The sequence below is a fragment of the Monodelphis domestica genome, chromosome 3 (genome assembly GCF_027887165.1).
Source record: "Monodelphis domestica isolate mMonDom1 chromosome 3, mMonDom1.pri, whole genome shotgun sequence".
NCBI lineage: Eukaryota > Metazoa > Chordata > Mammalia > Didelphimorphia > Didelphidae > Monodelphis > Monodelphis domestica.
The window spans coordinates 3,982,763-3,999,064 of record NC_077229.1 but is presented as its reverse complement, the minus strand read 5'-3'; the positions used below and the strand labels follow the sequence as shown (position 1 = coordinate 3,999,064).

Sequence of the window (16,302 nt, the reverse complement as noted above, 5' to 3'; positions counted from 1 at the left end):
TGCCTTCCAGATACTCGCCCTTTTCCCTTCAGTCTGTCCAACAAGGGAAGGACTAAGCCAGTGAGGAATTCTACTGCACAGAGGAGGAATGTAGCCGGCTGCTGGCTGTGGTACGAACAGCTCTGCTCAAGAACACTCGAAGCTCCTCTTTTGAGAAAAAGGCCCCATTTCTATGTGAGGGCTCTTCCTGGGCTCCCTCCAAACTCCTCAGACTTCCTCTGGGTCAGGGAGCTCAGCAGCAGAAGGCCGGTGGGGGCGGGGGGGTCTCACTCTGAAGTGGATACAAGCTCTCTGGGGGCTTCCCCAGATGCCTCATTCTGGCTGTCCCTGGCAAGGACCCAGGTCATTTCTACAACAGGCTCCATTCCTTCCAGAGCCTTCATCTCCCCCTCACACATGCCTCCTCCTTTTCTGACCCAGGAACTCTGGCTTCCTGGCTGATCTTTGGCCCAGACCTTCCATGGATTGATTCTGGGCCTTTCCAGGAGCTGTCTGTCTCCCTGCAGGGAAGGTTCTCCCTCCTGCCTTTGATCTCGGAGCTTCCTTCAAGTCCCAGATGAATCCTCCCCTCAGGAACCAATAATCTCCCAGGAACCCTGAGAGCCTTTCCTCCCACAATGCCTCCCCCTCCATTCCACCCATAAAGAGCTTGTGGGGACATGGCTACTGAGAGGTCTTCTCAATCAGACTGGGGTTAGGTGGCCGGTCCGGAGGGCGGCTGATGGCTTCTCCCTTCCTTTGTGCTGAACAGTGCCTGGCACAGATCAGGGTGTTTCTCCACACTGGCTGATTTGAGCTAAGAAGAGGGAGAGAGAAAGGAGCTGGAGAGATCCAGGAAGACTCGAGGACTTGAGGCAGAAGCCAGTGAGCAGCTCCAGGACAATGACTTCCCTGAGGACAGCAAAGACCAGGGGACACCCTCAGGCTCTGCTCCAGACCAATCTCAAGAGGGAACAGGTGAAAAGAAACAGAGAAAGAGGGTGTGAGTGTTGATAGGTAAGCAGAGAGAGCAAAGACAGGGAAGGAGTCAATGGTTGTCCTTGGGTCTCACTTGTGCCCAGGGAGAAATCCGACATAGGAGGCAGCACCTAAGGGAGAATTCTTGGGGTCTGAGCTGCCCAAGGGACAAGGAATCATTTCCAAAGCTAAGAAAAGAGCTGGGAAGGGCTGTTCCTCCTGCCTGGGATGTGGGGACAGAAATGGCCCAGCAGTAAGGAGGGAGCAGCTTCCCAGTCCATCTTGTGGGGAGGGAAGGGCCTCCCTGGCTGAGGGGGCTCCCAACTAGGGCTTGAATGCACTGACCTGGGCTGGGAGTCTGTCCGTCTCCAAGGCCATCCGTGGGATGCCAGGCTCCCTGTAGAGGCAGCAAAGTAGCCTCAGTGAGTCCATCTGGTGAAGCTCCTCCTTCATCTTTTCCTGGCCTTGTCTCTGTAAGGGTTAAATTAGGAGTTTTGACAAAGTAAGAGAGCAGCTTGTAATCATTTAAGTTTTAATGAGAATATAGTAGAGTTGTAAATTATTATTATCCCTTTAAGCCAGAGGAAAGAAAACTTCTAGCAGCTTTTAACAATTAACAATTTAGTTTAATTAAATAGATAGTAAAAGAATAGACTAAAATGAATAGAGTAAAGGAGAGAAATATTGGAAAGAGGTAGAGAAAGAAACTTTCCTCCTCTCTACTATTTATCCTATAACTATCTATATTTACTCCCCCAAACTGCCTATATCTACCTATAACTACCGTTAATAACAACCGCCCCTCAAAATTCGAACCTAATCCTGCCCAATCAGTGTTTAATCCAACCCTATCCCTAAATTAATTCTGCCAACAAAGACCAGCCACCTTCCAAAAAGTTCAAGAAAGAAAAAGAACCTAACAGCCAAAAGTAAAACCCCCAAACCCTCTCACTAAGCTCAGGCCTAATGTTATATTCCAGCAACTAATTGACGTCCACCAACCCAACACAGAAGCAAAACTTCCCCCAACTGTCAGCAACTGACAAACCCACCAACTGAGGCTGGCCCCCTTTTATAGCCTTTCCCCTACCTCACTTCCTGTCTCTAGAGTTTCTCCTTCCTGAATATGGTTTCTACTTCCTATAACTGTAAACTGGTTAATCCCTACACATCTCTATTGTAAGAGGACCTCCAGGACCCCTATTAAATTTAAAAAGGAATACAGAACTCCTTTTTACATCTCCCCACTCAGGCTCCTCTCCCCTCCACCCCCACCCTTCTGTCCACTTTCTGGAACCCTAAATGGAGCTCCCAGCCAAAGCTCTTCCCAACAGGCCTCCCTTAGCCCAGGGAATGTCTGGCTTATTCACATCCCAGGGCACTCCGTCCATTCTTTCCCCCAGTGTAGACAAGCCCATCTTCCTCACTGCCTTTGGGCTCACTCTCTGGGCCAATTGCTCTTGGTAAGACCTGAGAAGAAAGCTGCCCTGTTCTCCCTCCCAGCTCTAGATCTGGCTCAGTCCCATCCCTCCTGGGGCCAGGCCTGGGCCTCTGCACCCTGACCTTGGGAGGGAGAAGGGACCCAGAGGGCAGAGGTTTTCCCTTCTCTTCCCAGGCCTGAGGATGCCCACAAGGACCTCCATGGGATGAGGGGATACAGGACTCATCCAGGGCCAGGTCTGCCCTCAGGGGGAGAACCTCCTATCAGCAAAAGGGGGAGGGGGGGGCTTGGGAAGAGAAGAGTATCTGAAGGAGCAGATGAGTCCCTCCCTCTGTTCCTCCTCTTCTGCCCCCTCCCTTTTTCCTTCCTCACAGACCCATAAGAGGTAGCAGGGCTTTGGGGTCCCACATGGGAGGGGCCCAGGCAGAACCCAAAAGTCCCTGACAGGGAAGGGGTCTGAGGGTTCTGCCAGAAGGGGGAGCAGGGAAGCCTGGGGAAGGGGAGCCCAGGGAGGGGCTAGAAAGGCACAGAGTCCAACTGAGTTGCTGGCAAGGAGGGCAGGGGCCCCAGAGAGACCCAAGTGTTCCCTGGGTGCTTCTGAGCCTGGGGAAACAGGATGAAGGGGTGCTGGGGTCTCCCTAGTTGCTGGGAAGGGCTCCTGGGACTCTCTGGACAGCTCAGGCTGGGAATTTCTAAAGGGAACTGGAGCCAGGGAGCCCAAGCCCTGATGGGGATCAGGCCAAGGGTCAGGGGGCCAGGAAAGGGCTTTGGCTCCTGGGGGGGCCTGGGGGCAGGAAGGCAGAGCTCAAGGATCCTCACAGATGGCTGGGTCTGAGGGCAGCACAGAGGAAGCTCTAAGCAGAAGCTGGGGGTCAGGAATCCCTGGGCACCTGGAATGGCTCCTCTCTCTCCCTAAAGCCCTCCCAAACCTCTAGACTCTACCCTAGGTTTGGGATTCCCTTTGGGCCACCCCAATTAGGCTGGGCAGGAGAGAACACCCCCTCCCCCTGTATCCAGCCCCTTCTTCCCTCCGCTACCATCCTAGGGCCCCTTCAGTGCCCTCCCCCCAGACTGTTTAGACATAGCTTGAGGGAGGTGGGGGCAGCAGAGAGCTCCTGGGGGAGAGCAGGTCCCCTTGGGGCTTTGGCTTAGGGAATGAGACCCAAATGAGGGGCCATCTGGGAGTTTGAACCATCTCAGGAGAATCAGGCAGGCAAAGGGGGGTTATGGTGGGTGGAGGAGGAGAAAAATAGGGAGGGGAACCAGGCACTGGGCCTAGACATGGCCAAGAGCACAGGAAGGGTTTGAGGCCAGACTGGAATCTAGGCCCTCCACACTACAGGCCCCACACTCTCCCCGGGGGCTCCCCGGCTGGGGCTCCCTTTGCCAGAGGGCAGTCCCCCTGTGGGGAAGGCCCTCCTCTTCTCTCAGCCCCCCATGCCTTACTGCAGGGCCTCCCTTCCCCCTTCCTGCCAGCCTCCATTTAGCCCCTCAGGTGATTTTCCTCTGACCCAGCCTCCCGATCATATCCCCCAGGATGCTTTTTGACACTCCCAGACCTGATGGTCCCACCCCCCTCCTCCCTGCCACCCCCGCTGGCCCGGGACACACCAGCCTCCCGGGAGAGTCCATGAACAGCACCTCCACCGCCTGGCCAGGAGCCCCTTCTCTGGCTGTCCACCATGGGTGGCTCACAGGCTCTCCCTCCCCACCTCGGACCACTGCACTCCTCGGCTTCCCGCCTCCTCCAGGAAGCCCTCCTGAACTCCTCTTCACTCTCCGCCCTCTCTCTGCTCCTTATTGCCAGTTTAGCCTGGACAGAGCCTGCTTGGGGTAACTGAAGCTGAGGCTGCCCAAAGGGCGGGGGAGCAGGAGCTCGGGGGTCTGGGGTCCAAAGGCTGGGAGGCAGGACTCCTGGGTCCTGACAGAGTGTGGCAAAACTACATCCGTTACTGCCCCTCCCCCTCAAACCACTCCAAGCAGGATGTTTTTGGAGGAAAGAAGCTCCAGAAGGGGAAGCCGCAGGCCACAGGCGTTCCCAGTCACAGACCAGAGCAGCTCCGTGGACACATTATACTACGCCCAGCTGCAGAGTCCCAGGACGCGGGGGGAGGGGAGGGGCTCCAGGAGGCACAGGCGGGAGGTGTCAGCCCCAGGGGGACTCGGAAACGAGAGGATTCGAACTCGGTCCTGCTCTCCCCGCCCGCCCTCCCCCAGGCTCCTCTCCCTCGGCCCCCCCATTTCCCGCTGTTCCCCGGTACCACCTCATAATTACCGAGGCCGGAGGCGTTGGTGGGAGAAAGTTCCCGGTCGGCAAAGGAGCAGAAGCCGGAAAAGCCTTGGAAGTGGAGGAGGAGGTGGGGGAAACAGGTTACGATCTTAACTTCCGGATTCTTAGAGGGCTCTGCTCCGCCTCTTCCGGGCTAGATGGCCCGGGCCTGCCCCTTGTGGCTGGCCCTCCCCCTATCCCCTCCTCCTGAGCCTCCCTTCCCCGCCCCCCAGTCCTCCCCTTCAATTCTCCGCACCCACTGAGGGTCCCCCCCGCCCCTGTGGGTCCTAGGCCCTGCGCTTCCTCCGCTCACTTTTGGGCGCTCCGATCTCCTCGCTTTCGGAAAGACGGAAAAGGCTGCCGGGGCCTCCGGCGTCCCCAGTTCCCAGCTCTTCTCTCTCCTAACACAGCTCGGGGCCCGGCGCTTTCCTCGGGGTCTCTGCATTCGAGCTTTCTGCGAGGCAGGAGAGGGGCGCGAGGGTACCGCGCGGGGCATTCTGGGTAGCAGATCGATCTCCAGGGGGGCTCTCGCGCTCCGATGGGTCCTTTCTCTGGCGCTGCTTCCCGAAGCCAGTCAGGAGGACGCCGGAAGGAGGTCCGAAGGGGGTTCCTGGTCCGGTCCAGCCAGAGCCGGGCCTTTTCCAATGTCGGGCTCCCTTTCTCCGTAGCCCGTCAAGGAAGCCCCCTTCTGCCCAGTCTCGGGGGAGGTTTCCCGGAGCCTCTCTCGGACCATCACGCGGTTATCTTCTTCCCGGCATCCTTCCGCCTCCCCATCTCCCTCCGCCCCCTGCTCGCTCCTCCTTCTCCGACTTGCCATTGGGAGTCCAGGAAGGGGAGGGGCGGGGACTGACTAGGAGGCGGAGGCAGAGGCGGCCTCTGGTTAGGCTGCGGTGAGAGACCAGTTCTCTGAGCCTGGGGTAGAGCCAGGGCTGGAGGACCAAGAGAAGAGGGAGAGCTGGAGGCGTGGAGAGCAGGCCACGCCTCGGACCGCGGGCAGATACAGAGAAGGGCTGAGGGCGCCCGGGCAGCTCCCGGCGGCCAGTTACGGAGACAAGACTGCGCTCGGGGAGTCCGACGGGCCATGTCGCGCCCCTCCAAAAGTGACCACCTGGAGCCCCCCCGCAGGGGCGCGAAGCGGCGATGCAGCGCCCGGACCAGGCTTTGGGCCAGGGCAGCGCCCGGAGGAAAGCAGCTGCAGCCGCGGTGAGAAGCTCGGACCTCTTGGTACCGGAGCCCCCGCAGGATCGGAGCCGGAGCCCTCCCCAGGGGCACTTGAGGGGGCGCTCAGCCGGGCCCTCGGAGCGCTGCTTTCCGAAGATAAGCCGCCCCCCGGGGCCTCCGCGCCCTCTCTTCGGACCCCGAGCCGCAGGCTGGAGGAATGAGCTGCCGGGCCGCCGCTGGGGAGGGAAAGTTGCCCCTCCTGCAGCTTCACTCGGTGCAGAAACGCGGCCTGCTGGAGGCGGAAGACGTCCGGCTGCTGCCCCTCGCCCCACCCCCACCCCCACCCCACCCCCGCCAGGAGAGCCGCCGCGGGTGCAGACAGCTCGCTGTCGGGCGGTAACTTCCAAGGAGGGAAAAAAGCTGCCGTCTTTGGGAACGGTGATGCGGCGCCCGATGGCAACGGGCCACAGCCAGCCACCCAGCTTGGCAGGGCTAGGCGGAGCCGTTCCTCCGCCCTCCTGACATCATCTATAGCCCGTTTTCCGTCTTTTTTTCCCCAAAGATCTCCCCCAGGCTCGCCGCAGGCGGCCATTCTCTGAGCATGCGCAGGTGCCAGAGAAGTTCTCCTGTCCTGAAGTTACTTCCGGCCTTCTGCATTTCTCCCCTGAACTCTTCAGTGCTGCTCTGGGACTAACAGTGAAGCATGTCTAGGCGGCACTCCGGCGTCTCGAAGGAACAGATTCCCTTCATCCTCTCAACCAGGGAAACGCGCCTCCTTTAAACCTTCCTGCTTTAGCTCCATGGGGAAGAGCTCTCTGCCTTCTGGCTTCTCTCCTTAAAGGGACTCTGCGCAGGGAAATAGAATTGCAAGAAGTGAAATGGCAGAGAAGGGAAAGGCTGTACTTCCGGTTTCGGTGACATTGGGCTTGGTCTTCTTTGAGAATCCTCAGCTCTAGGGTGATCTTGTTCCAGCTTCGGGCTGGGAAGAAATGTTTTAGAGAAGTTGGTGCTGCGGGGATTCTAAATGAATTCCTTTTAATTGGCCATTAGTCAACTGGACCTCACCAAGTTCTAGTCACGTCTCCACCCTCCCAACCTGGGGTGGTAAATGCAGGGCATCCTCAGAACATTCCCAGGAGGAGGATTTCTTTCCCTAAAAGCAGTCGTGTGTTAATGGTCATTTATCAGGGGGAAATAATGCTAACAAATGGGGGCTCCTTCTGGCCAGTCTTCTCTCCTTAAAGGCCAATGACTAGAGAAATAGTCCTCAGGATTCACTAGTCTATAAGAAAATAAATACGTACTTGTGATGGCTGCACTCTGGAAATGTACCTTAAAAACTCCCCAAGTCAGGCTACAGTTGGTGGTCTTTTTACTTTTCAAAAGCAAAACTGAGGATGACTAAGGAAAAGCTTTAAAATTATCTTTAAGTCAGAATACCTGTCCACTTCCCTTCTCGTTATCTTTTTCGTCTAATTTACTTGGGGCTCCAAAATGGCTTTTCTTTGGCCTGAGGCAAAAACGGCTTCTTCCCTCCTAGTTCACCATCCTAAAATGAACTTTCTTCCCTCCAGAACACACACATGTTAATTAGAGAAACTTCATTCTCTGGAAATAAACAACAGCCTGACAGAGATGTTAAGTGGCAGCACTCAAATGAACACTGTTAATACCCAGAATAAACCGCATCTCCTGACCAACCAAAGAACCCCTTAATAATCAGCATTTTTCACATTAACCAAACCAAAACTGGAAAGAAAAGGTTAGAATTTTAAAGTTATGAATTTCTGGACCACCTTTTGCCTCGTGCTGGATATTCCATATCTAGATCGCCAGCTCCTGCCTCACCTCTAAAGATTTTGGGAGGAATGAACTGCTAACACCAGATGTGATTTGCTAGCATGGAAATCCCAAGCATTTAGAATGAGGGGCGAAGCCTCCACTGAAGAAATCCATGAGACATACAATAGAAGCCAAACCCCACAGAACACTGAGAAGACGTCCAGAAGTGAAGTTCTCTGAGAAGCTCCTGCACAAAGTGACCACCATTGAAACCTGAAGCCTGGGCATCTCAGATTCTGAAGAACCTTTACTGTGATCCATCAACAGTCTTGACTCAGAACTCCAATGAACACTCAGGCTCCTATTCTGGAGCTCAGCTTCCCATTCACAGCTTTCAGCCGACCTTTCAGGCCTCTGACCTGCTCTCCTGACCCTCACCTCCAGTATGGATGCTGCTCCTCACACACAGGCACCTCCACACACACCCCAAAACCCAGCCAAGGGCAGCTTGCAGGCAGGTTCAACTAGACTTCATTCTACCCAGTGTAAGATTTAAAATAGTTGGGAGACCCATAAACTGTAGGAATTAAAATGTTTGGGAGCCAGGGAAAATATATAACAATTATGACCGCTGAAATATGTTTTCTACAGTGTCTTGTTTTAATCAATATAAGATGGTCGCTAGGGAATATATTCCCAAATTATGAATATGCCCAAGCCAATTGAGTTTTATAGAGAAATTTAATTAATAATACACTGATTAATCAATAGAAAAAGAGAGAAAGTAAGAAAGGAATAAGTATGAAGGGCCTCAAGCCAATAAGGCCTAGACCTCAGTCCTAAGAGAGAAATCAGTCAGTTTGTTTTATCACTCACCCAAGATCTGTCTAGGTAAGGCTTCTAATGACACCAGGTCAGCGTCCTTCCTCAAAGAGAGAGTTTCTCCAAATCTTTCTCCCAAGACCACATGAGTCTCCAAGAGCTCCTCCTCAGTCTCACCTTCCAGAGAATCTCTCCAACCTCAGTCCCTTCCAGAGAATCCTCAAGAGCCTCCTCCCAAGCTTAGGCTGGGCCAAAGGCCCAAGCCCTTAGATAGCTGAGGCAAAGAAAGGAGATCAGTCCTATCACTCACGTGACCAAAATGGAGAAACAGTCTCAGGGCTCCTTCACTCCAAAGCACCAGGCTCCAACCACCTTTCCTCCACACAGGAAGTCCCCAGCCTCCTTCAGAGAAAGCCATCCAGAGTCCTCCGACCCCGCTATCTTTAAGGACAAATCTAAGTTCCCTCCCCTCAGTTCTCACATCTACTAATCACTGTCGATGTCTCCCCTGTGCCAATGGTGGCTCTAGCTTAACCCAGGACCCCCCAGAGGTCTGTCCCCTTTGCACATGTCTGTTGAAGGTCATATTCTCAAATAATTAAATCTTGAGCTTTGCTGCAGCCCTTCCTAAATCCTGTTACCCTGAGTAGGGGGGAGATTGTAGTTTCCAAGACCTAATTCTGTCATTCCAAGTATCTATTGTATCAATTCTAAAATCAATCATGACTCAAAGAACTTCCTGTTCTATCCATAGGTCAAAGCCCTTTCCATTGTTTAGCAAAAGGTTTCTGTCCTAAAGTAGTCTTAAGTACAGAGGAGAAGGATCCTCCCATACCCAGGAGTTTCACATTCCAACAGAGTTCCCACTATCAATAGGTAATTTCTCAAGCACAAGATTCCCAATGGGGTAACTTTCCAACATTCATAAGTCTAAGAAATTTTAAGGTTTACACCAGCATACCTGGTGGCACATTTGGCTGATGTTCAACACCCTTCCAAACCTGAGCAGGTACCTGGACCATATTGATGGCCATGAATTCAGAAGGGCAGCTTACCATCTGCCTCATGATTACAGAGAGCTTCGTGTGCCAAGAGTCGAACCGGCCCAGTGGACTCCCAGCTGATCTCAGTGGCTTGTTAGGTACGCTTCACATCTGGTGGTCCCTGGCCTGAGGATTAGGCAGCCCCTCCAAATTGTTAAACTGTAAAAAACACAGAACTATTACATAGTCAAAAAACCAAGTCTTTAATCAGGAAAGAGAGAAGTCCACTCTTTGGCCCTTTACTCAGAATCTGGTGGCACAACATTTACAGCATCTGCACCCTGGGCTCTGGGGACATGATCCCTGGGAGTGATTCAGCATTAGAGGAGGAATCTGAGGAGCTATTAAAGTGGTGAAAGCTTCAATGCCTTTCTAGGGAATGTGGGGCTGAGGATCACCTTCAAGCTAACTAGACTGGGGGTCACTAAATCTAGGCCACACGTTTGGGGGCTTCCAGAGTTCCCACTGACACTTCTTTGGCAGTCCAGGCATGTCTAAACCTTGGTTAATTTTAGGGGCCCTCAGAAACCACAGCTACGGGCTCATTTTTACCAGGCTAAGTTCTAGGCCCTTGGTTCAGTTAATTCCTCAAACTTGTCCAATTGGGGTCCAGCCCTGAGGTGGCCCTCCAGAAGACTGACCATATATCTCTGCCTCCTGGTTTTACCAAAAACAATCGATGAACCCAGTTCTTCCACCAACTCCTCCATTGTACTCCTGATCTGGGGTTAGCTACATCTCTTGTTCTAGGCCCTTGTGATGATTACCTGACTCATCAGACCCCCTTGGTCCCTTCCCTCTTCTGTTTTGTAACCTGAATAAAATCATTATGCCTACAAGAGGAAGCTCTCCCCCACCAGAGCTTAATTCTACCAAGAGCCTAATCGCGGTGAACTTTATGTTTGCCACAATTCTCTTGTCTCTGAAGCTTTCTTCCTGTATTGTTTCCCTTCCCTTATTAGTGACAGCCTGTCACTAAAGAAAAAGTGCCAGGCTGAAGAGTGTGTGAAACTGATCAGTTTGATGGGGGAGGGGCCCCAGGAGAGTGGAATCTGGAGAAGACTTTGGCTGGTAGAGGAGTTGGTCGCTCTCAGTCTTGAGAAGCTGAAGACAGATGGTGAGAAAAGACTTTCTCCTGAGGGTTACCCACTTTTCCTGCTGGTGACGAATTCTTTCTCCCCAACACTTCCCAATTGAAGGGACTTTCTGAAGAGAAATGTGAGCAGACTTTACCTCAGCTCCTGTTGCCCAGGGGTGAGTCAACCTGACTTTCTCTCAGGGGGCTCAGGCTGCCAAGGCCAGAGTTCCCCCCAAACTCAATGAGGGAGGAAAAGGGTTTTAGATAGTCAGGGTCCCCCTTTTCCCCACTTCCCTTTCCCATCCTTCTGTGTTAGTTATTCATTTGTATTACCTTGATTGAGTTGACATTAAAATAGTTATCTTTTCCCCAAGCTGAGTGTGAGTGAACAGATCAAGGGGAGACCCTTTGGTCTCGAGTAGTGGAGGGGGTACAAGAGGGACAAGAGTAAATTGGGAAGAGCAGCTTTAGCTAAGGAGGGAAGGCAGAAGATCTTCAAACCCCCTCTCCTCTCTCTGAACCAACCCTAAACATCAGCTGTCTCCCCTATACCCTGCTTTGAAAAGGGGGGCTCTCCTCACTTTCCCCCTCTCTATACTGAAAGACCGAACCCCTTGAGTACAAATTAACCTCTCCTTATAATACCTACCTCATCACCCATTCATTCTCCCTCAGTCCTCAACCTCCCTTATGAGTGTCCACTCAGGAATATATTAATTTGTGACTGTTTGCTGCTACACCTTCTACCACCTTCTTCCTTAAAAATCTTCACCAAAAACCTGTCATTTTAAAAATATTAGTACCTTTTTCTGTTCTCCATAAGTAAAATCGCTTAGATGTCTTCCCTTATTATCTCCTTCAGCTCTGTGTAATGTGAAGAGGTGACCTTTGCCTAGTAAAGGCACGTTTTTCTAAATGCCACTTTGATCCCATCCCATTCCATCTTCTTCACCAGATGACTTCCTGTGTTGTTTCTACTCTCTCACTAATCTGCAGTGTCTCCCTATTTACTAGATGTTTCCCAAATACTTAGTAATAGGTCCATGTGGCTCTCCTCTCATCATAAAAACAACCTGAAAAAACCATGGTAGCTTTTGTCCTATACCTCTCCTTCACTTCATAGCATGAGCATTACCTGACAAATTCATTTATACCCTGAACACATCCAGTTCTACTCACTTTCTTTTTTAAAAAACATTTTTCCAATCCTATGTAAAAAGTCTTTAAAATTCTTTTTTTTTTTTAATTTTAAGTTCCAAATTCTTTTCCTCCATGCCTGTCCTCCTTACTCTTGCGAAAGCAAGCAATTTGATACAGGTTGTAGTCATTCAAAACACATTTCTATTTTGATAATGTCCCTTTCTTTTAAACCCTCTACAATTTGGCACCTGAAATCCTTCATTGAAATTCCTCACTCTAGTCCATTGTGTGGATGATCTGCTTCTGGCATCCCCTGATGCAAAAACATGCCTAGAAGACTCAAAGAGGCTGCTAATCGAATTGTAGAAAAGAGGACATAAGGTCTCAAAAACAAAGTTGCAATGGGTTCTCCCCAAAAGTCTAGTACCTATGTTTTATCCTGGAAAAGGCACGAGGAAAATATCCAGTAAGAGAATAGCAGATATACAGAAACTAGGTATTCCATGTACACAAAGACAACTTAGGGCATTCCTGGGCACTACTAGGTTCTCATGTCATTATATCTCCGGATAGTCTATATTTCCAAGTGTCTCACAGATCTGATGAAAGATGAGGTTAAGGAGTCATCGAAGCTTACAAAAGAAAGTCTACATGCTCTGTCCACTTTAAAACAAGCCATCCTAAGAGTTCCAGCCCTTGGCATTCCAAATTATAACAAAGATTGTCATCTATATATCCATGAGGCTAAGGGTATAGCTTCTGGAGTGCTAGCCCAATATCTAGGATTGAGTTTAAGAACTATTGAATATTACACTGTATTTTTGGATCTGGTGGCAAAAGGCTTGGTGTATTGTCTGCACAGCATTGCTGCTGCTGCTGCCTTCATGGTCAAAAAAGCTAATGAATTAGTGTTGGGATACAAGCTCCATGTTTACTCTGCACACCAGCTATAAAAATTGCTAAAATCACAGAGTAGGCATGCATTTACATCTGCAAGACAATCTCAGCACTGAATCATTTTGCTGGCAAATAACAATCTGTTTTTACATAAATGTGCCCCATTGAATCCAGCCACATTAATCCCTGACCTACCATTGGGAGAACAGCCATACATGATTGCATACAGACTGTAGAAACACTACATAGAACCAGAGAAGATCTGAAGGACACACCACTCAATGATCTGGACCTTTAGATATATTCGGATGGTTCTTCATATGTTTCCAAAAGCAAAAGAATCACAGGGGCTGCAGTTGTGATGGGATACAGGACCCTCTGGCATCCATCATTACCAAGTCATGTCAGCGCTCATAGAAGCATTGGTGCAATCAAAAGGCAAAAGGGTGAATATATGGATTCAGCTTATGCCTTTGGAATTTTATTTGCCACAGGACAAACTTGGAAGAATAGGGGATTTGTCACAACATCTGGAAAAAGGATAGCATATGAGAACCTCATAAACCAACTCTTAGAAGCAGTGAACTTGCCAAAGGAAGTGACAGTGATCCATTGGAAGTATCACTCCTCTGGCAAGGATGAGGTATCCCTAGAAAAACACAGGGCGGATGTAACAGCAAGATCTGTGGCAAGATTTGATCCTATCCGTGTTCAGAATTTCTCAGGTAGATAGGCATGATCTCAAACAAGCATACTGCCAAGAGAAGATTCAGTTATGTCAAGAACATGTAGGAGCCAGATTATTCAAAGGAATCTGGTTATTACAAGGAGAAAAACCCATCTTGCCCAAAAGGCTATACCAACATCTATGCAACGTGATTCACTTCAGAGGTCATTACGGAGTGCAATCCATACTGGATGAGGTCCACTGGTTTTGGGAAGCTCCAGGGATATCAACATCTGCTATGAGTGTGTCGGACATGTGATATCTGTAGAAAGTTTAATCAAGGTCATTTCAAATGCAAGGCATTGGGAGGGTGATCCTAGCTTATATGCCTTTTCAGTGTCTGCAGATTGATTTTATTAACGTGCCTGGGTCCCGAGGATATAAATATGTTTTAACATAGTGGACAGACTCACTCGATAGACAGAAGCATATCCATCAAAGAAAAACAACACTGACATGGTAGTGAAAACATTGCTTAAAGAAATGGTTCCTAGACAAGACGTTCCAGATGCCATAAACTCAGGCAGGGGAAGTAATTTTATATCTAGCATTTTACAACAACTACATAAGTCTCTGGGAATAAAGGGTAATTTCCATAATGTGCATAGACGAGAAAGATCAGGACAGGTGAAAGAATGAATAAGGAGTTTAAAACCACAATAGCTAAACTCTGTGCCCAAAGTCATCTTAAATGGACAGAGGTTCTTCTACTTGTGCTGTTCTGTCTGAGGACAAAACTCAGAGGAGACTTACATATTTCCCCATATGAGATATTGTACCGGACAGCCAGTATGGATAGGAACGACCACTAAACCATCTTATCTTTCCATGCTGGGAGGGGAATGCCAGTTACATACCTATCTGACACAGATACAAAATAGACTGAAAGAACTAAGAAGGCTAGGACTACAATATATAGTACTGCTATAATATAGCAGATACTGCTGCTGTATTTAAATAACATGTAACATATATAAATTTGTACAAATAGCAGACACTTATATATATATACATATATATACATATGGCATAATAATGATCTAAATCAGTAATATAGATAGAAAGGAGTTAAAATACTAACCGTTAATAGACAGGGACAGAGTTTAGGGTGGAAAAGGGAATATTTAACTAGAGAGGTAACATAAGAACAGAATAAATCAGATTTCATTAGATACAAGTTAATATATATATGTATATATATATATATATATACACCTATAAATGTTATGAAGTGTTACATTGGAATTTGCATTAAATAAGGCATATGATAGTTCAATTCTACTTAAGATTTAAATTTTATGTTGATTGCAATAGGGATGATTTTTGTATGAAGAAATTGTTATATTGTAAAAATTTTGTGGTCATATAAACCTAACCCTCTTCCCACAACTCAGTCTTAGCATAAGATAGGAGTTTAGATTAGCAAATAGACATTAGGATAAAATGTATTATTTTGGAAGGGGGGGAGGTTCGATGGGAAAAATAAGTAACATAGATTAGAATAGCCATAGAAGGTAAGCAACTGCTGTGGGCCAGGGTGGCACCACGAGAACAAGAGGAAATGGAGGATTTATGACAGAGGCTGGCACTAGAGAAAAAGTGCCCGACTGAAGAGTATGTGAAATTGATCACCTCAACAAGGGAGGGGCCTCAGGAGTTGAATCTGGAGGAGGAGAAGATTCTGGCTGGGAGAGCAGTGAGGGCTCTCGGTCTTGAGAAGCTGAAGAGAGAAGTTGGGAAAAAGACTTTCTCCTGAGGGTTACCCATTTTTCCTGCTGGTGACTGGAAATCTTTCCCACAACAGGGACTTCCAAAGAGAAACCTGAGTAGATTTTACCTCAGCTCCTGTTGCCCAGGGGTGAGTCAACCTGATTTTCTGTCAGGGGGCTCAGGCTGCCAAGGCCAGAGTTACCCCCAAAGTTGAGAAGGGAGGGGAAAGGGTTTAGAGACATTGACCCCATTTTCTCACATTCCTTTTCCCATTCTTCACTGCCCGTTATTTCTTTTTGTATTACCTGATTGAGTTGACATTAAAAGTTACCTGTTCCCCAAGCTAAGTGTGAATGAACAGATTAAGGGGAGACCCTTTGGTCTGAAGTAGTGGAGGTGTAAGGATAATTTTAGTGTTTTGACTTAAAATCTAAGTAAGTGGTTGCCATGGGAAATTCCCAAATATGAAAACATCCAAGTCAGCTGGGATTTATGGAGATTTTAATTAATAAAGAAAGAAGGAATTAAGGGAAGGAGAGAGAGAGAGAGAGAGAGAGAGAGAGAGAGAGAGAGAGAGAGAGAGAGAGAGAGAGAGAGAGAGAGAATGAGAATTAATTTAAACTGCTCTGGCTCTAGCTGAGCCAAGAAGTAGTTAAAGGCCTAGGCCAAAGTGGCCTCCCTGAGCATAAGGGAGAGTGAGTGAATCTTATTACTCACCACAAGGCTGTCTCCAAGCAACATCCAGTCCTCCACTGAATCTCCTGAACTCCAATTATCCTGAACTGACTTTTTACCCTTCCTTTTAAGAAAATTTTCTCTTATGTCACCTCCCCTAAATTTTCATATCTACCAATCACAGTAGACGCTTTTTTCCAGGACTGCCCATTCTTAGTTCTCATCTTTTTTTGATTCTCACCTTTTCTGGCTAGATTATATCCTCTGAGTACTTCACACATCTTTGTTAAGCTTGCCTTTTGTAAATTACTCGACCTTTTGTGATTAATGTAACCTTTACAGGTACTTAACACCTTTTTGTATTAGATCTAAAAATAGACCTAGTTGAAGGTTCCAGCTCCACTATAAGGTACAAGTTAGGGACGTTCATTGTTCAATCAGGAGTTTACAACATTATCTTCCCCTAAGGCACTGTCTGAGTAGGATGGAGTAATTTCCAAGTTCCCTATACATTCCTGATTCTTAAGTGTCTCCATTGTTACAATAAGGGAATAGCTAAACTAAAATCTTCTAAGGTACAGTCTGAGTAGTTTTTAAGAT

At 48.9% G+C, this 16,302-nt stretch overlaps 1 protein-coding gene across 6 annotated transcripts in view; it reads right to left on the bottom strand.

The window, feature by feature from the left end:
* The window catches only part of LOC103092424 (zinc finger protein 345-like), a 64,305-nt gene extending 57,390 nt beyond the window's left edge, over positions 1 to 6,915 (bottom strand). Inside the window, exons 1-3 of one of the 6 annotated variants that reach the window (XM_056820273.1) lie at positions 4,981 to 6,915; positions 4,674 to 4,736; positions 1,303 to 1,428 (exon numbers count right to left, since the gene is read on the bottom strand). In XM_056820273.1, the coding sequence (XP_056676251.1) occupies positions 1,303 to 1,428; positions 4,674 to 4,736; positions 4,981 to 5,163 (372 nt within the window). In that variant the 5' untranslated portion in view covers positions 5,164 to 6,915. Of the gene's footprint in view, positions 1 to 1,302; positions 1,430 to 4,673; positions 4,737 to 4,980 lie in introns of those variants that run through there. The other 5 variants (XM_056820269.1, XM_056820275.1, XM_056820274.1 and 2 more) reach the window with 5 other exon arrangements.
* Between the last annotated feature and the right edge of the window lie 9,387 nt (positions 6,916 to 16,302).